General features: G+C 41.2%; 3 protein-coding genes across 9 annotated transcripts in view; 2 read left to right on the top strand and 1 right to left on the bottom strand.

The window, feature by feature from the left end:
* Positions 1-20,761, top strand: part of Fbxl13 (F-box and leucine rich repeat protein 13) — a 273,523-nt gene that overhangs the window by 195,410 nt on the left and 57,352 nt on the right. For 4 of the 7 annotated variants that reach the window (XM_010637001.2, XM_010636992.2, XM_010637008.3 and 1 more), the window contains one exon: positions 4,125-5,315. In XM_010637001.2, coding sequence (XP_010635303.1) covers positions 4,125-4,347 — 223 coding nt within the window. In that variant the 3' untranslated portion in view covers positions 4,348-5,315. Of the gene's footprint in view, positions 1-4,124; positions 5,316-5,533; positions 6,168-20,761 lie in introns of those variants that run through there. The other 3 variants (XM_033756570.1, XM_033756578.1, XM_033756577.1) reach the window with 2 other exon arrangements.
* Positions 4,302-20,761, top strand: part of Ccdc146 (coiled-coil domain containing 146) — a 166,510-nt gene continuing 150,050 nt past the window's right edge. The window contains exon 1 of the mRNA XM_033756564.1: positions 4,302-4,373. The gene's annotated coding sequence lies outside the window, so the exon portion shown is untranslated. The remainder of the gene's footprint in view (positions 4,374-20,761) is intronic.
* Fam185a (family with sequence similarity 185 member A) overlaps positions 6,408-20,761 on the bottom strand; it is a gene marked incomplete at its 5' end in the record, with an annotated part of 45,526 nt that continues 31,172 nt past the window's right edge. Inside the window, one exon of the mRNA XM_010637201.3 lies at positions 6,408-7,545. Coding sequence (XP_010635503.1) covers positions 7,424-7,545 — 122 coding nt within the window. The remainder of the gene's footprint in view (positions 7,546-20,761) is intronic.

Below are 20,761 nucleotides of genomic sequence, written 5' to 3'. Positions count from 1 at the left end.
GAGTGAATGATTACTTCTCTAATTAGCAAACGTAAAGGGACCTTTCAGACACTTTTGCGTCTGGAGCCCCAAACTTTCAACCCTGGAGAAATCGGTAGAGATGGTCTCAGCGGCCTTCAGAGCCCAAGTAGCTGCACAGAAGAGTCCCTGAAGGCCTTCTCTAGCCATGGCTGGAGCAGACCCTCAAGCTCCTCAACAGCTGTGTTGCTAGAAATAAAATTCTCCCCAGTTCCCCTCTTCTCCAGCTCGGGGAAAGGCTCAAGCCTTTGATATGGGGAGCTACTGACTTTTATTATTAGTACGAGCAAATAATGTTATTTATTATTTGCCACATATTGTGCTGTATCTTCTATTTTTACATACACCATTATATAATCCTACAAACATCCTCTTATAAAAATGAGTAAGAAAATTGGTTGAAACAGGTTAAATAACACACACAAGGCCACACAGGTAAGAAAAGGCGCTTTACTCTGCAGGGGTTACTCGTTGTGCTGTGCTTTTGCCTTCAGATTAGATCCTCGAGCTTTACTAAAGCTCTGATATTCAAGGGATGTCAGCACTAAGGGCTGAGGGTGCCCTGTTGTGCCCGGTGAACTAGCCGATGTCTCGTGATACCGACTACTGACCACGAGCGGCCTCTGCGGGTGGCTCCCATGCTCCCCTTTTGGCCTACTAAACAAACAAGCAGTGAGGGCAAGTGATGTCACCACAAGGCCACCTTGAACCCCTTTGAATCTATAAAAACAAAACTCACACGTGAACTTCAGTACATGATTAATCACCTAAATGAGGCCCTTTATTACTGGTTGTGACTATCGTGTTGGAAAATCACTCTTCTATACTGATCCGAAGAGACCTCTCACCAGGCTGACAGAGTGAGAGACCGACCAGGGTACTAGATGGCTTCAGTCCCAGCTCATCTCATACAGGGTCTTGGAGTCCCTCAGGCCAAGGCAGAGTGGAGCATGGCTGCAAGTACTCTAAGGAACTGGAAACACACTGTGGCTCCTACATGTACATTGTCTTTTCAGTATTTCCTAGTTTCCAGGTGCTGACTGTAATACTAGAGCACCAAGCCATGACAGGAGAGGAAAGTAGGGGTGCAGGAGGGAGAAAAATGAGCTGTTCCTGGCAAGAACATTCCGTTTCTGCAGTTTTAAGTTTCTTGATACTTTTTTAAGTGCATGTGTACAAATGCAGCTATGTAGGTTGCTATGATTTTAAAAATTCAGAAAAATTGCCAGTAGTCACTATGTTGGTCTGTGCTCTTGGCCAAGTCCTGAGTCTTAGGAGAATCCATCCCTGTGAGGATACCAAAGGTCCTGGTAAGGTGGCAAAGACAGCTAGTCTATGGGCTAAGAATCTTCTTAAGAGTGAGGAAGATGTGGAGGAAAAAGGGTAGAGGAGAAAGTGCACACTAGCATTCACAGTCCTTTAGAAAGAATCCCAGATTTGCTCTCGGATAGATTTGGATTTCTGATTTGTCTCCAGGACTATCCCTGTGTGAGAGCACCCATAATTAAAACTGTCCCTAGAGACACACTAGATCCAGGGATGCTTTATCATCCTGGCACTCGAGACCAGGAGAAGGGAGGGTCTGAGACCTGACCCCTGCTTCCCTCCAGCCTGCAGTGGAGGGAGTAACTTCCAGGAGCAGGAGACCCACTGGTGTTTAGTTCACTGAAGCTGCTTGTGAGTGGGATGGAGCTGGCTGCTCACTACTGAGACTAGGACAAAGGGGACAGGGAGCCCGGAAGTAAACAAGAGAAGAAGCATGCACTGCGGGGTGCTTGCCCAGGGGTGCAGCTCAACATGCAGCTTGGCACTGAATTCTGACCCACAGTACTGAATTTAATGCGTGGTGTCCCTGTTCACCCCCACTTTTCTTACATCTGTATTAACGTCACCTTTTTCTTGTGATTTTCTGATATTGTCACTATTTGCTAATTGTTTTTCAATCACAGTTACCCTAAATTTACTCTGGGTTGCAGTGGAGGTAGGGTCCAATACTTATACAATCCTAAACTTAGCAGTAAGAGTTCTTGTCCTCATATCAGCTACCCAGGATTCTCAAAATCTGGTGCTTTTCTGAATCTAATGATAATATTGAGGCAGGTATAGTGTCTCACGCCTGTAATCCTAGCACTTGGGAAGCTGAGATAGGAGTATCATTGCAAGTTTGAGGCCAGTTTGGGCTATATAAGCAGTTCAAGGCCAGCCTAACATATATAGTGAGACCCTGTCTCAACCCTACCCTCAACAAAAAGATCGCATAATTTGTTCAACTACTTGCAAATCCTTTATGGCTACAACAAACATTTCCTTTTCCTATAACTCAGGACCACTGTTGCCTCTAAAGTAGTTAGCTGACTTGTAGTACAGTCAGCGTCAGTTGTGTCGAATGATAACTGTAAAGGGCTCAGTGTCCAGAGCTCTGCTATTTGGGAGGATGGGGTAGGAGGGCATTTCAAGCAGGAGCCCAAAGCTGATTCCCCTAGACAAGCAAACCAGCAGTAGCCAAGAGAGCTAACAGACTCTTGGTGAGCTGCTGAAATCTCCTGTTTGGGATGTCATTGTTAGACTTCAGAGACATGCAAAGAAATAGACCTTTAAATGACTTACTATCTTTTTTAAGCCAAAGGAAAATAACAAAGTTTAAAACAAGGTCCTGAAGCTATGTGTTAGAAAGAATTAATTCCATGATCAGCTTCCTAAAGAAGTTCAGAGGAGGAAGGCCCTGGGTTTGAGTTTGCATAAAATAGGCTGGAATGGCTTGGCACTGTGGTAGATGGTAAAGTTCAGACAGGCAGAGAGGGTTCAAGGGCAACCTGCTGCCTACGGTGGCATCTTACCCTGCTCATTGGTGCTGCCAGTGTTTTGTGCCTCAGGTTCCATGTGCTTGGGTTTACATTTTGCTAAGTCTTTGGCAGGAAAGCTGGGAGAAAACCCCTGAAGCCATATGGTAACCTCAGCTTCATAGAACTGAAAAGGAAGATCAGGAGGAGAATATAGGAAAAGTGAAAGATGTAAGCTATAAGCCTACTCTTTTTATATAATAATGTTCTACTTAGAGAATATATATAATAGGTTTGAAACAAAATAACACTTTAAGAAAGATTTAAAAATTAACAGAATGCAAAGCCTTATTTCTTTTACCATAAATTCACCATTCTTTTTTTTTTTTTTTTTTGCCAACTCTTAGCACATGGGAATGTTGGCTCTGCACTAGAAGTTAGTACATAACAATTACTTTGACTCAAGTGTTCTTTAAACAATTCTGTAAAGTTTGTGTGAAAGCATACATATGAACCAAAAAGCAGTATGTTAAGAGACAGAATTAGCAGCACTTTGGTTGTCTCGCTGTTTTTTGTTACAATTAAACAGCACTTTGAGCTAATACGTTTCACTTTTTCCAATTTGATTGTCCTGCCTGAATTTGTATGACCATTCAGCACAGACTTAACTCCACGTATGTGGTAATGCCAGCCCCACATCAGCGGCTCAGTTATTTTTGCAGTTAATAACTCAGCAGAACATGTAGCAAGAGCAGTGGGAAAGTAGCCCCTTCATGGTTCGACATCACAGTTACTCACTTCTAATCCAACAGTAGTGGCTGATTACCCATTTCCTTTTTATTATTGGTCTTGTGATTCCAACCAACTTCCAAGGAAAGCCCTTCTGTAGTCAAAATGGCTCTTTTCAAGTTTGAAACACTTTTTCCCCGATGCCTTTTCTTATTTCCCTAAGAAAGACTAACAGTTTTTCTAATCATCTGCACATGGAGCCCTTTGGGTCACACACCTTTTCCTCAGTAAAATATGTATTACAGACAAAACTGCATGGACTGGTTAGGTCAGCCCTCATCAAAGAAACTGGGGTACCAGGTGGAGGGCCGCCATGGCCAAGCCCAGCTTCCCTACCATTCACTGAGTCCATAATCTCTGAGCCGAGGAGCTACTGTGGCTCTGGAAGCCTGATTATCAGCACAGTGTAATCCCTTTCTGCAAGGCGAGAGAGCTCAGGAGGGAATTCCATTTGGGACGTGTTTTCCAACTCCGCCTTTGGTCCTGTGAATGGGGGCTGCTTGTGCACCCAGCTAATGCCCGTCACCGCTCTTCCAGGGAGGAGGCTCACAGAATGGCATCGGTCGTTCAGCAGCAGGAGTACAGCTCTGATGACCCTCCACCCTGGTTCAGGTATGACTGGGAAGGCAAGCCGCTGCCAGACAATCAGAGCCCAACAGCACCCAAGGACGACGCAGACTTCACGGCAGAAGAGTCACTGCAGGGTGATGCAAAGGAAGCAGTACGACTCAGCCTCAGGCAGGAAAACCAAAACATCTAGAGCGTGGCAACTTTTCTTCATTTGATGTAAGTATTTTTACCAACTGGACCCCACCAACACTAAACAAACAGCAAGGCATCTCCTGATTGTTAGTCCAGCTACAACTGTTTCTAAATACATCATTTCTTCTGTCTAAATAATCATGACTCCTAGACTCAATTCAATGAAACAGATAGTTTTGATAAGATTATAAGATCTAAGGTGACAGTTGCAGGAAATAACTCTGACATATGTGACTTTTTGGACAAGGAATTTAGAAGTTTCTCTCCGGGCAGGGAAGGAAAGTAGAGATAGCCATAAAAGTCAGAGTATAAAAATTTGAATCAGGGCATTGACTTTAAGGATTTGTGAAACTTTCTTATAAAAAACAGGCATATATTTTCAAAGGAAAGGGGCTTTCTTATGATTTCCAGACATTTATGAACAAAATGCCAACTGACCCTGGATTCATTTCAAAACGTGAGGGAAAAATGAAATTTAAACCGGAACTGTCTGTGAACTTGCAATGTCTCAGAAAGATTTTTTTTTTTTTTTTGGTACCGGGGATTGAACTCAGGTCCTTATGCTTGCAAGGCTGGCCATCGAACCACTGAGCTAAATCCTCGGCCCCCAGAAAGATCTTTTCAATCAAGTTTGCACTATGGAGGAATTTGTAACCTATACTATGACAGAAAGATGCTCCCTCAATTTTTTGCTAGGAGGTATGGGCCGTTGGTGTCATATCTTAGTACGATTTTAAGCCTTCACACAGGGGTTTGTATCTTTGAGTCACATAACGCTGATGTTGGCACAGTCCAGGAGGACCCACAGCCCTGTTCTGACCGCCACACACAGGCTGTATCTGGGACCCAAGATCAATCCTTCAGCTTTTCCATTTCCTCAATTACATTATTTCCTCCGGGGTTAACTCCTGCCTTTTTGCACAACGTGAGTTTGAAATAAAGATAAAGATTTAAGACAAATGACATGAAAATTATTTTGAGAAGTTTTTAAAGCGCTGAACAAAGTGTTATTATAGACTATTCTGTATTAGCTTTAACAGTTTTTAATAATTCCCTCTTTTTGCAAGTTTTTGAAATAAGCAGTGGAGAGTCCTGGGAGTTGAATAGGAAGCACCACTTTAGCCAAGAAACTTAAAACAACATCGTGAGACTGAGTTTTGACTAAATTTGTCGATTTCTGGCAGCTGCATAGAAGTTGGCTTCATGAGCCTGACCCCAAGTGCCTGATGCTCACCACTGGAGAGACCTATAAAAGGCACTTTGTAAACGAGCAGCACCTGTACGGTGTCCAGGATGTCCAGGCCAAGAGAAAGCGCATCCGGCAGTGTTCTCTGGAAACCCAGCAGGTTGCCTTATGGGCAGAGGCTGCTCTGCAAGTCTTTGAAACACATCTTTTACACAGCAGGAGAGCTGGTCATTCAGTCTGGGGAGATAAAGTTTAGAAGCAAAGAAATATACACAAAAGGGGGTTATGAGTTAGAAAAAGAGCCATGCAAGGGGAGAGTAAGTACAATTCCATTAATAACTTTAAATGTAGCTGCACGTGTACTCAGGACCTTTCTGGCAGTTGTTGGCTACTTTCATCAACTTTATTTTTAGTCCTGAAAATGTTTACATAGTCGCTCAAGGGTGAAGATGGATGATAAAGTTGCCTCGTTGCCTCATACTTTCCTCTACCTAACAGTTCAACACATCCACCACACTGCATCCAGCTCGCCAGCTTGTGGGTATCTTTCAAGCTCCTGCAAATTCTGCTCTCCACAAAGCTGGGTTTCTCCCTCTTTCTCCCCCTTTTTCTTTCTCTCTCTCTCTCTCCTTTCCCACTCCTGTCAGTCTCTCTATCTCTCTCTCTGTGTCTCTGTATCTTTCTCTTTCTTTCTCTTTGAGACAGGGCATTGCTAGGTAGTCCAGGCTTGCCTTCCACTCACAATGTAGATGTATCTCAGGCTGGCCGCAAACTGCAGTGACTCCTCCGCCTCAGCCTCCTGACTGCTGAGATTACAGGTGTGTGCGACCATGCCCAGCTTTTTATTAAATAAGAAGTTAGAAACAGAACTCTAAAGAAATGGACTATGAACAAAAGGAGACTATTTCCAGTCTTTGGAAGTTTATTAAAAATTAGTGTTTAAGAAATGACATCCTAATCAAAAATATATAATTCAGTAAATAGGTCTGTTCGGTATTACATAATTAAAATGTTCCAGGAGGAGAAAAAGTTTGAAATATAACTTTTAACAGCACACCATTATAGAAGTGAAAATCTATCTTCATACATGTGGGAATTAAACAACTGCAAGTTTCTTGCCCCTAACAAGGTACATCTTAAATTACACAGAAGATATTAACAATCAGTAGCAAATGCTTCGTATTTTTAAGTGTTTTATTCACAACTTACAATTACATTGATGCTATGAGAGGTAGCAGATAGACAGTCTGTCACATGAGGGCTACACGAACTGCGAGCTCTCTGGCTTCCCTGGGGAGCAGCAGCTGTGAAGATCACCTTACACACAGCGAAGGGATGGGTCTGGCCTGATCAAGTGAGCACTGTAACCCCAGAGATCTCGCCGGCTCTTGAAGAAGTCAGATACTCCAACAGGAGAAGGACTCAGCTACCACGGCTGGCTTGAGGACAGAGGGAGCACGCGGGAAGGGATTCGGGCGGTCTCTAGAAGCTCAGCATGATTGAGAGCCATGGGTATTTCCCTCACATGGTTTTATAGAACTGGATTTTGCCTATGAATCTGAATGAAGTTGGAAGCAGATTTCTCCTGAGAGCCTCCAAGTGAGAACTCCACCTTGTGATACTTGGAGCACAGAATCCAGTCCTGAGGCCCTTAACCTGCCCAAGGGTGAGCTGCTGCTTCAGTATTGGTTTGCACCACTAAATCTGTGATACAGGTGCCCTCCCTCAGCTAAGGTTTTGCCTTTCATGGTATCAATTACCTTCAGCCGATCTTTCACACAGAAATAAGTAATTTATGAGTTTCAAAGTATAACCTTGTGCTGCCTTAGGAAGCATGCAAAGCACCCCTGGGTCCAGTATATCCAGTGGTGTACGGCCTGCACCAGTGTCACTCTTCGTAGTTCTGCTGTTTCAGGGACTGGAACCAGGACTGGCTTCTAAAACTTACAGTTCCTTCTGGGGCAGCAGCACGAATCCAGTTTTCCTGGTCCCTTGTTTGACTCATGAATCCTGAAACACAAAATTGCATACAATTGTATCTTAATGAATAAGGGTGATATTTGACCATATAGATTTTACCAACATACTCATATCTCTAAAACCCAGAAAGAACTAAGAATGCCAAAACTCTTAGTATAAGATGGTTTCGTTGGGAAAGAGCTTGTTCCTCTCCTTTCCTTTTATTGGAACAGCCTTGGAAGGAAGTTCCTGTTCTATATTTGCATTATTTTTATGTAGGTTGCAAAAGAGAGCTTTATTAAAGTACAATTGACAAAATCAACTATAAGTATTTGAAGTATACTTCAAGTATTTGAAGTATAACAGTTATACAAGTTTTGGCATGTATAATAACCTATGGGAACATCTGCTCAGTCAGGATAGAGCATCTCCAGTGTTTCCATGCATTTCCTTGGGCCCCTGCCATCTTTCACTCCTCCTCTGCCACCGTTTGGACCTGGAATGGCCCAAAAGGCCACTGTGTATGCTGAAAACTTAGTTTCCAGTGTGGCACCGTGGGGAGGAAGTAGAACTTGTTATTAGTCCATATTTGCAGTAAATACTGATTACATTCCTTGTATGGAGTTGGTACATGCACATGACACATCTTAATTCTTTTTTTCATCCTCTTTTCCACCTTTCCTCCCTCAATTGATCTCTTAGCCCTTTTGAGAAAGATCTGTGTCCCTACTTCCTATTAGCTATCTTTTTTTTCCTCTTTATTTATACTTTGGGTTTCTCAAGAGAAACCATATAGTTAAGCTGTGTGTCTGATAGATTTCACATAACATTACGCTCTCAAGGTACACCCACACTCCTATAAACACTCGTTCATCTTTCTTTATGGCAGAGCAGTACTTCATAATGTAAATGTTGCATTTCCCATATTTATTTGTCTGAGGACAGACATATAGGCTGCTTCCAGTTGTGCTGCTATATAAAATTGTGTTTTTGCCAGCTATTCTTCAGTAGAGGACTAGTATCTAGAATATATAGAGAACTCCAAAACTAGACCCCCTCAATAAAAGACCCAATAAAAAAATAGGTAATGAGATGGATAGACACCTCGCAGGAGAAATACAAATGGCCAGTAAATACACACAAAAAAAGTTCAACAGCAACAACAACAACAAAAAAATCACTGGCCATTAGAGAAATGCAAATCAAAACAACACTGAGATTCTTATTCCAGAAAGAATGGCCATCATCAAGAAATCAACCAATAAAAAATGCTGGTGAGGCTGCAGGGAAAAAGGAACCTTTCTACATTGTTGGTAGGAAATATAAGCTATTAACTTCTATGGAAATCAATATGGAGAGTGTTCAAAAATGCAAACTAGAAATTCCATTCAACCAGCTAATTTCCTTTTGTATCTTCCCAAGGGAGTTAAAGACAATGTATTAGAGATGCCTGTTTCTAGGCTGGACCCTTTGGAGTGAGGCCTCCTGGGAGGTCCTCGGGTCACAGGGGCTATGCCCTGGGCGGGGACAGTGTGGCACCAGGCCTCCTCATTCTCCTTTTCACTTCCGGCCATGAGGTGAGCAGGTTTGCTTCTCTGCTCACACCCCGCCATGATGTGCTTCTTGTCAAAAGCCCAAAGGCAGTAGGGCCATTAGATCATGGTCAAAAATGGTGGGCCAAAGCAAACCTTTGATTCTCACCAGTGGAGCACTGCGGGTGCTTGCTGCAGTAACAGGGAGTTGACTAACACTCTCTCCCTCATCCACCTGTCTCCTGTGATCAGTGATCCTCACTTCGTTCACCACAGCTCATCGCATTTCCTAAAATTTTACATAAATGGGACCATACCACACTTGTTTAAAAATCTGTCTTCTTTCAGCACAGTTATTTTGGAGTTCAACCCCACTGCCCCATGTAACAGGCGATTTCCTCACAGGCACACTGAGCAGCACTCTGCAGGGCGCCCACCCACAGGTCTCCTCTCGGAGCTCTGTGCTGCTCCCTCATCCCTGGCGCACTCTCTTGTGGGTGCTGATCCCTAGAAGCTCATCTCAGCCTTCTGGTCTCAGTCATCCAGGCTCTCACTGCCTGGACACTGGCTCCCATGATGGGCTGTGGCGATCCCAGTGCTCACTTCCTGTTCTGCCTTTGTTCCTCTACTTCCATGTTTCCTTGGCTCATCAAGGTAACCACAGGCTTCCTTCTCCTCTGGAGCTCCGTGTGGTTCTGGATCCCAGTCACAACCGAGCTGAGGACAGTTGCAAGCCCACTGTTGTAATTCATCATAAGCATTTTCTTCACTGGGCCAAACACACAAATCAGAGAAGGATCCTCTTCTTCAGCATGCTGTTTTCCTCTACTCCAGTGATGGAAAGGTGCTCTGCTCTGGGATCTGTGTCAAACGCTCTTCTCATGGAAATTCTCCGAACGCTTCCCTCCCTCCCTCCTTCACGCCAAGCCAGAATCCTGTCTGGTCTTGGGGCTCACACAGAGCTCTCACATCTTTGCCAGAACACAGCTGAGGGGCTGGTGACTTCCTCTCGAATTTCCCCTTCTACTTCTCTTGCTGCATTTCCCATATGATTTCAACTATACTTCTCATTCACTTTGCTAAACTGGCTAAAGTCGCTCTTACTCCATTTAGTAAACCTCTGTGTTGGCTTCTCTTTTTTCCTCCAGCAGTCCACCACTGGGGATCAATTTTAAGCTGTTCTTTGTGCGGGTGCTGCGCTTGGTAGGTCAGGATTTCAAAGGTATCTTGTAATCAGTGGTATTCCTGTAATACAGAATTTTTTTCTTCGAATTCAAATAAACATAGAGGAAAGAACTGTAAATCCTTAATTTTTCATTGTTTAACACCATTTAGCATCAGTGATAAAGCAGCAAGAACAGTAATGATTTCCTAAACATCTGGGCTCTTTCCCTTAATATCCAGCCCATTACCTCCCCAATCCCTCATTTCTTGCTCATGGAGTGAGAAGCCCACCTGCCATTTCCTCTGAGCAGGAGAGCCCCAGTGCAGCACCACACTGGGAACACAGCGAGCCCGTGAGTGACTTCAGCTTAACAACTCTACCCCAAAGGCTAGATAGCTTACTGAAGTCCATGTAGGCTGCTTGATATCAGCTCCATCTTACCAGCAAGTATTTTTGTACTTTGGCCTGAACCTGTGGAGACTGTTCTAATTTGTAAAATGCATAAATCTTTCCTAAGGAAGTCCTGCAACACATATTGGAACTTGGGGTTCCAAAGCCTTGTTCCTTATGTTGCCAGTGAAAATGAGGTGCTCTTCTTTGACCAAGAAATGAGGAAATGATTCCCCCATCATGACTCAGTGTGGCTCCTGTGAACTGGGAGAGAACGGTTTCCTAGGACACCTGCTGGATGCCCATTTGCTTTTTAAGCCTCTAGCCCAAATTGGTCCAAATATCTGAATCTCCAAGGGCTTTCTACTTAACCCCAAACACTCCTGGCCTAATCAGCACCAGCTATGGACAAAGACAGAGCTCTGAGAATTGTGCAGCATTTGATTCTCTCTCTCTCTCTTTTTAAATAATATTATAAAGCTTCTGGGGCAGGTGAGTGTCTTCCTGCCTCCCTTCCCACCCACTCGATGCCCGTGACAACTCTGTTTATATTTGGTTCCCAGGGACTCTCCTGCTGCTGCCTTATATGTAGCTGATTTGACCTCACAGAGTCAGAGCTGGGGGGTCCCTCTGACCATGTGCTACCAGGCACACCATACTAAGTAATTAAAGCACTTCAAATGATGTAAAGAGACAAATCAGCACCCTTATGAAGTTTACCAGCCAGCCAGGAAAATAAATCACACATTTATGAAACAATATAACAAATAATTACTCTGAATTTTTGAATTGTTGTCTTTTTTTTGTGGCACTGGGGATTGAACTAAAGACCTCTGCACTGAGCTACACTCCTACTCCTTTTTTATTTTGAGTTAAGACTTTGCTAAGTCTCTAGATTACACAGGCTGGGCTTCAATTCATAATCCTCCTGCCCGAGCCTCCCAGAGTGATGCAATTACAGGCATGCATCACCAAATCTGTTTTAATAGTTTTTAAAACATACATCTCATAAACAAAACTTCTAACGTGCAATTCCAGAGCCAAATATTTTAATTTTGTAATCATTAACTATAGTCTTCTCTCAATAAAAATGATACCAAAGGCCAGTGTGGTGGTACATGCCTGCAATCCTAGCTACTCAAGAGGTTGAAGCAGTAGGAGCACATGTTTGAAGCCAGCCTGGGCAACTTAGTGTGAATTTGTCTCAAAATAAAAAAATAAAAATAAAAGGGCTGGGGATGTTGTACCACATATACTAGTACCACATACAAAGGCAACCCAAGATATTTTGACAAATATTTACTGATAGGAAAACAGTTTTGAGCTAGCTGTAATGGTACCTATCCGTTATATTTTCTCTCAGACCCCTGGAATAATTAAAAAGCTAACAGTATTCTAGGTACTGAAGAAGAAACAATCAATCAGTTCTGCCCAAGAAATGATGTTCCTCAAATCTTCTGCAATATCTGATCCCTTCCACTGAATCTTCCACTTCAGACATGGATTTCATTGCTAAACATTCAACTTTGTATTTTTTATATCTTCCATGTCTTAATGTTTTGAACACAAGGGAAACAGCCTGATAATTATTTCGTTTTTCCTCTCTGATTCTAACATCTGTATCAGTTCTGGGTTAGTTTCAACTGATTATTCTCTTCTTCATGGGTTATGTTTTCACCCCTCTTTGAAATGTCTCAATCTCTGAACAGAAGCCAAATAATGTGAATATTACTTTGTTGTTAGATGCTAAATGCTTCTGCATTCCCGTAAATCCTGAGCTTTATTCAAGGATGCTCCACTTGGGCCATCTGCTGCCACTTCTGAGTGCTCTGCCCAAAGGCAGGAGTTCGTCTCCAGTCCGACAAGCAGAATAGGCGCTGTTCCTAGGTCTGTGTCAGCGATGCCGCCTGTGCCTCTGTCCTCCGATCTCTAGCTGGGCTGGGCTCTGTGGATTCCATCTTCTCCATCCCCTCCAATCCCCACCTCCATCCCCACCTCCACTTCCCTCGCCTCCATCTCCTCGGTCAGGGAGTCTGCCAGGAGCAGTCTCCTGTTCCCCAGCGTTAGCCTGGTGGCTCCCTCAAGGCAGTAAGCGGGGCCCATCTCATTTCTCAGGGACCACTTCCTTTCACTGATGTCTAGTGTCTTCAAAACCACTTTATTTATTTTATCTGTTTAACAAAACGATTTGCTGTCATTCTTTCAGGTGAGAGGGTAACACCTTTAACTCCTCTTTGCCTGGAGGACCTGTTTTCCTTATCTTTCTCCTTCCCTCCCTCATTTCTTTTTTACTATTTGGAGATAATTAGACTCACAAAAGATGTACAGAGGGTGCTGTACATTCAGCACTCTGCCTTGGGACCCTCATGAGGGTAAGAGATGCAGGGATTCCCAGGTCTGAAGGGAATCTTTCCCCCTTCCTTGCTGAGAATGTATAGAGTATACCCTCTCCTCCTCCCCTGCACTTATCAAAAGGACCAGGTGCACTCTAACAGCAGGGGACGCCAGGATATCCCTTAATCTGTACCCTCCAGGGAGAAAATCTCCCCGAACTGGAGAGAAGTCTCAAAGAATACCATACTCATGACTCACTGGAAAATTACCAGACCCAGCCCACCCCAGCAATGCTTTTAAAAGCCAATCCAGTTCTACAATTAAAAGGCCACTCTGATTTTCCCCATCAGAGCTGTGTCCTATTCAGCTTTTCTTTCCCACAGGCTGAAGCCCCTACCACATTTTATCTTCTCAATTAAAGCTTTTGCCTGTAAATTTGCACTGTTGCTTCACTTTTCATTATCACCAAAATAAGTTCCTATGTGCATCCCATGTCAACCTGGTTCCCCCAGGGGTGATGTCTTACATAACTATGGTTCATTATCAAAACCATGAGACTGGCTGGCAAAGTTCAATTAATTACGCTATAGACCTTACTTGGATTTTACCACTTTTGTTGCATGCATTCATTTTATTGGGCATGCCCTTGTGTATACTTTTTTCTTTTTTTTATAGATAATGACTCATATAACTTATTATTAAGATATAAAATTGTTCTGTCATCCCAAAGGAAAAAGTGTCTTTAAAATCATACCTCCCTCTCCTTCACTTTGGTAACCAGGCCATTGTTCTCTATTTCTGTAATTTTGTCTTTTCAAGAATGTTATTTAAATAGAATTGTTTTACATTTTGAGATTGGCTTTTTTCATTCCACGTTACCCAGAATAGTCCCAGGATCTTGCACTATATAGGAAAATGAGGAAACAAAAACACCATAAAAGTGCAAATGACCTGAAGACATTCCTACATTAACTCCCTGTTACTCCCTCCACCCTTCCCTGTTTACAAACTTTGTTTCCATGTTTTTCTTTTTCTCATATTTTTTCTTTTCCCTTTTTCCTTGCCTCTATTCCTCCCACTTCCCCTACTCCTTTAGTCCTTTTCTTCCCATTTCACAATATCAATTATACATTTTGATCCTTATTTGCACTTTGTTTTTCACACCAGTATTTACACGTGTGTCCTATTTATTTCACTTAAGAACATCCACTTAGCTATAAGTATCTCTAGTTTCTCATCCTTTATGGCAGAATAGTACTCCATTTATTAAAAAGAAACAAAAAACACATCTTCTTTACCCAGTCTCCAGTTGATGGGCAACTGGGCTGTTTCCAAGTTTTAGCTATTACAAACTGTGCCACTATAAACATGGATGAGCACATATTGCTGTGGTATGATTCTTTTGGGAAGATACCCAGCAGAGGAATAGCTGGGTCACATGGGACCTCTAATCCTGGTTTTTTGAGGTATCTCCATATTGATTTCCACAGTGGTTGCACCAGTCTGTATTCCCACCAGCACTGAAGAAGGGTTCTTTCTTCCCCACAACCCCACCAGCATCTGTTATTAGTTGATTTCTTGATAGTAGCCATTCTTTCTGCGGTGAGATGGAATCTCAGTCTTGTTTTCATCTGCATCTCTCAAATGACCAGTGATTTGAACATTTTTTCATGTATTTATTTGCTTTTACTTTTTTGTCTGAGAAATATCTGTTCATTTCAGATACCCAATTTTGAATTGGGTCTTTATATTTGGAGAGGCTCTTTTTTTTTGGTTCTTTATATATTCTAGATAGTAGATCATTGTCTAAGGAACAGCTGGTAAAAATTGTTTCTCACAGTGTAGGTTGTCACTTAGCTCTGTTGGTGATTTCTCTTGCAGTACAGAAGCTTTTTTAAAAAATGAGATCCCAGTTGTTGATTCTTTGTGCTGGTTCCTGTGCTACTGAGGATTTGTTCATAAAGTCTTTTCCTATGCCAATATCTTCAAGAGTTCTACTTAACTTATCTTCCAGCAAGTTTAGTGTTTAATATTTAGATTTTTAATCTACTTGGATTTTAGTTTAGTACATGGTGAAAGATAGGGGTCTAGTTTTAATCTTTGGCAAGGTGAAATCCAGTTTTTCCAACACCATTTATTAAAGAGTCTTTCCTCCAGTGAGGATGGTTGGCTCCTTTGTCAGTAGCTGAGTATCCCTGGAGTTGTTTCTGCATCTTTGAATCTATTCCACTGATCTTTGGGGCTGTTTCTTTGCCAGTACTATGCTGTTTTTTATCACAGTGGCTTTATAGTATAATTTCAAATTGGGGATTGTGATACCCCCTACCATGTCTCTGTTGCCTAGAATTACTTTTGCTATTCTAGGTATCTTCTGGTTCCAAATGAATTTTTGGATTATTTTCTCTAGTTCTGTGAAATATACTGGTGGGTTTCAGGATTTCAATGAATCTGTATAGCAGTTTTGGAAGTATGGCCTTTTTCACTATATTGGTTCTTCCTACACAGGAACAAGGGATATCTTTCCATTTTATTTTCTCCTCTTTGATCTCTTTTTTCAGTGTTGTAGTTCTCAATGTAGAGGTCTTTTGCTTCCTTTGTTAGATTGATTCCTAGATATTTCATTTTTTGGATGCTACTGTGAAAGGGATTGTTTCCCTAATTATTTTTAAAGAGATATAAGGCTTAGAACGCTCTACATTTGTCACTGACTTTCTTCCATGTGGTCCTGAAGCTCATCTACATGACTGACAAATATACTGTAGGGTTGGACAAAACAAAGACATAATGCTTGTAAATCACTAAGAGTGACACAACAGAGTTATTTATCAGTGACAGCAAGAGCAAGGCAAGCGACGGAGCAGGAAACCAACTAAAATTATAGGGCTGACACACCGATATGTGGGATGCCTGAGCCTGAGAGACTAAATTTTGCTGGCATGGCCTCTTGCAAAAAGCACCCAGAAGTCATGCTACAGATGAAGTCCAGACCTCTGAGCAAGGAAGGCAGTATTTCTGTTTCTCTGCCTCACAAGCTTTGTGAGGGAGGCCCTCATTGCACTGAGCTCAGCTGCTTATAATAACTCACTTCTAAAACTGCTCATTATTTCCAAAATTAGGTTTCAGATTGGAAATTTCCACAGGAAAAAAAGCAAGCTACACGTATTTTCTAAGTCTCCTACATTATTTCATCCACTTGATAAATAAGGCCTATGGCCTTTTGGGAACCAAATGGTTTGAGAACCAAAATACGAGTTTCTCTTAAACCCAATCGTATGTCCACAAAGCTGTCTCCAAGAAAGAATGGTGCTGTCTTCCCCCGAGGTCCCTCTGCATTATCATTTAGTGGATTTATACATCAGAAACAACACACAGATCCAACTGCAGCGCACAATTAGAGGGTATCTTCTGTTGCACTTCAGAAGTCACTTTTGGGAGTTCCTAGAAGCTTGCACCCTGAGCAGGAAATAAACTCTTTCTGCTGTAGTTTGGCCCTCCCTGCTCAGGAAGTAGGGGTCCCAGTTTAAGACACAATAATAAATTGAACATGTAAAAAGCCTTAAATAGGCTGAGCAGCTTGAGAGTAATCAGGGAAGTATGCATCGTCCTCACGGGTTCGTTCACCTTTCCCATCAGCCACCATCTGTTGAAGGCCTATTGTCCACTGAGTATAAAATAGCTCACTCGAGAGTCAGGGCCAGCACACCCTTCCTCCTGAATTGCTGCAGTGACAGAGCTTGTGCCTTCATTCACCATCTTTCTTTCCGGTCTTTCCTCACTCAAGATTCAGAGTGATCTTTCTACTGCACAAATCTGATCATGTAAACCCCACGTTAAAACCTTTCAATGGCTTTCCAATACTCTTACCCAAGTCATCCCTAAAGAAGGCGACCTCTCCCAAATTCTCCAGTCCCCAGCAGTACCACTTTTCCTTTTGCTCCCTGTAGGGTGGCCACATTTGAAGTCTCACTTCCTTAAACTTGCGTGCTAGCCTGATTTGGATGTGCTGTCTCTACACTCTCACCCTACCATGCAGATACCTTTATTAGAACATTGATCTCACTGTACTGTATTCATTGGCTTGTCTTTCCTTAGTAGGACTGTTTCTCAGAGTAGAGAGATCATACTTTGTATTACCTTTGCACTCCCAGCTCCTAGTAGTGCCGGACTCCATATGTTTGTTAAGTGACTAAGAAAAATAGTGAAGACAGGAGAAGAGGGAAGTAGGCTAGGGAAAGATTTTTGTTTTTAAATATATGTATTAGGTCTGAGGTGGTACAGGTTTGTCGCAATGGAAATGAGCAAGAATAATAGAGAGATCAGGTCTGCGGTATAGATTTCGAAGTATATGCATAAAAATGATGCCTGAAGTCATGAGACTAGGGCTTAAAATTAAATTTAACAAAAACATGACAATAGCTTTATAATTCAGACATGCTTACACACATAAATAATTTGATTATGTTTTCATTCAGGGAAGTGTTACTCAAGTTTGTATTACTGTTTTAGATCACTGGACTAAAAACAGTCAACTCTGTTGGCTTTTTATCAAGCTCAAGTAGTTCACCACAACTTGATTCTTACCACAATGAACACACTTAGGCATTCATCAGATTTGTATGATGTAACTAAGAGACTACTAATTAGGTACTGATTCAGAGCTAGTAGTATACAAGTATGAGTTTTATGATTTTTTATTAGCGCCTATAATTTTACAAACTACTAGGTCTCGATGTATCTATTTTAATCACAACCATTCCCCTGTAAAGCTCCCTGACACTCCCCCTTTTCCTTGTATTCACTTCCTCTTCTTGAAGAGTATCCCTTCTACTTTCATGTCATTGTTTAGATTCCACATATTAAGGAGAAGGTGATATTTCTCTTTCTGAGTCTGGTTTATTTTATTTAACATAATGATCTCTAGGTTCTATTTATTTGCTTGAAAATGACATGTTTGATCTTCTTTATGGATGAAAAATACCCCATTGTATATAAACACATAGATACCACATTTTCTTTATTCATTCATCTGTTGATGAGCACCTGGGCTAGTTCCTTACCTTGGCCATTGTGAATTGTTCCACAATAAATTTAGGTATGCAGGTATCCCTATAGTATGCTAACTTTAATTCCTTCAGGTGTACATCAAGGAGTGGTGTAGCTGGGTCAGATGGTAGTTCTATTTTTTTTTTTTTTGGTACCAGGAATCGAACATGGGACCTTGTGCTTGCGAGGCAGGTGGCAGAACCACTGAGCTGAATCCCCAGCCCAGTAGTTCTATTTTTAATTGTTTGCAGAACCTCCATACTGCTTTCCGTGCTGGGCTGTCCTAATTCACATTCCCACCAGCAGTGTAGAAGGCTCTCTCTCTCTCCTCACCCCTTCACACTTCCCAGCATTCACTATGTTTTCTGTTCTTGATGACAGCCATTCTGACTAAGGTGGACTCTCAATGTAATTTTGATTTGTATTTTCTTAATAGGTAAAGATGCTGAACGTTTTTCATATACTTATTGATCATTTGTACTTCTTTTGTATTTATTTTGAGAGGTGTTTGTTCAATTTTTTGTCTATTTTTTAATTGATTTTATTGGTACATTCTAGGTAGACAGTACAGTTACATTCATTACTGGGATCTTGTACCTTTACATGCCAGGTTTTTGTCTATTTATTGATTGAGCTATTTGATCTTTTGGTGTTGTTTTATTTTTCTCATTGAGTTTATTGGTACATTTTAGGTATGCAGTACAGTTACATTCATCATTGGGATCTTGTACCTTTACATGACAGGTCTTGGTTCTCATTTTTTCCCCTTACCCCTGCCCTCCCTACACCCCATCCTCCCTTCCCTATTTACAAATACTTTATTTCCATTTTTTCATTTTGTCATGTTTTTTTTTTCTTTTCCCTTATTTCCTTTTCCCTACCCTTCCCACTTCCCCTACACCTTTAGCCCTTTTCTTCCTGTTTCACATTGTCAATTATACCACTAGGATCTTATGCACCATTATAGTTTTTCACACCAGAGAAACTATTCGGTATTTATACATGTGTGACTTATTTATTTCATTTAGGAATATATCCTCAATACGTATCCATTTTCCTATGAATGACTCATTGAGTTTTAGATACCAGACCTCTGTCAGAAGAGTAGCTGGCAAAGATTTTTCTCCAATTCTGTTGGCTGTTCACTCAGCAGTTTCCTTTGTTGTGCAGAAACTTTTTAATTTGATGTGACCTGATTGATTCTTTTTAGTATATTCTGTGCTGTTGAGACATATTCAGGAAGTCTTTGCCTGGGCTTAGGTCTTCAACTGTTTCCTGTATGTATTCTTCTAGCAGTTTCAAAATGTTGATTCTTTTTAGTATATTCTGTGCTGTTGAGACATATTCAGGAAGTCTTTGCCTGGGCTTAGGGCTTCAACTGTTTCCTGTATGTATTCTTCTAGCAGTTTCAAAATTTCTAATGTTATACACTTAGGTCTTTGAGCCATTTTGAATTGATTTTTGTACAGGATAAAAGGTAGCGATGTAGTTTATTTTCTACAAATGGATAGAAAGTTTTCCTAGCACCATTTGTTGAAGAGGCTGCCTTTTCTCCAACATAATTTTTGGCTCCTTTATCATTAAAAAATTCATAAATTTTGGCTAAAACCAGATGGCTGTAGTTGTGTGAGTTTGTTTCTGTGTCCTCTGTTCTACTCCACTGAACTATATATCTAATTTTGGGTCACTGCCATGCAGTTTTGTTTTGATCAAATTTGGGACACCCCGCACTTGCGAGGCAGGCAGTGGAACCACTGAGCTAAATTCCCAGCCCTGCCATGCTTGTTTTTGTAACTATGGTTTTGTAGTATATTTGAAATTGGGTATTACGATACCTCCAGCCTTTTTCTTTTTGCTTAGGATTGTTTTGGCTATTCTGGCTGGGTCTTTTGTGTTTCTAAATGAGTTTTAGGATTTTTTTTTTTAATTCTATGAAGAATGCCACTGGAATTTTGATAAGGATTGCACTGAATTGGCAGATTTCTTTGGGTAATATGGCTACTTTCACAATATTAAATAGTACTGATCCATGAACATGGGAGTTCTTTCCATTTTCTAGTGTCTTGTTGAATTTCTTTAGTGTTCTGAAATTTCCAGTGCGGAGATCTTTCATTTCCTTGGTCAGGTTAATCCATAGTTGTTTTTTGTTTTGTTTTTTTAACTACTGTGAACAGCATTATTTTCCTGATTTCTTTTTCAGCTAGTTCGTTATTACTGTATAGACAAGCAATTGATCTTTAAATGTTTATTTTGTATCCTATAGACTGATTTTTAACAGATTGCTTTAAGTTTCATGACATGTTAAAACTGCAACTTGAACTTGTGAACACACACACACAATACACACAGCCTTTTTCTAGTACCTCACAGGTAAGTTGCTAGTATTTAGTCTTACACATGGTTTAATTTCAAAGTCCTTCTTGATACCATTCTAGCAGAATTTAAAGGAAAATTTTGCCAATTTGTATTTTTGTAACCATTAAAAGATAAACATTTGTTAAAAAAATAGCATCAGCTATCATTGCAACTGCATGCAATGAAAAATGTACAAAAACTATACACATTTGTGGGACTGAAAACTTGCTGTATGAAAGAGCAAAGTTACAATATGTATCTCAAACTAAGTTCCTATTTAGTAACTCAAAGGTAGCTTTAAATCTTACATTCTCTCTATTCAGCTGTTTTTTTTTTTTTTAATTGAGTTTATTGGTACATTTAGGGATACAGTACAGTTACATTCATTGTTGGGATCATGTACCTTTACATGGCAAGTCTTGATTCTCATTTTTTTCCCCTTACCTCT

This window comes from Fukomys damarensis, unplaced genomic scaffold, assembly GCF_012274545.1.
Source record: "Fukomys damarensis isolate Sample0158 unplaced genomic scaffold, DMR_v1.0_HiC HiC_scaffold_4, whole genome shotgun sequence".
Lineage (NCBI taxonomy): Eukaryota > Metazoa > Chordata > Mammalia > Rodentia > Bathyergidae > Fukomys > Fukomys damarensis.
Note: the sequence above shows the minus strand (reverse complement) of the source record. Positions and strands in the feature narration are given on the sequence as shown.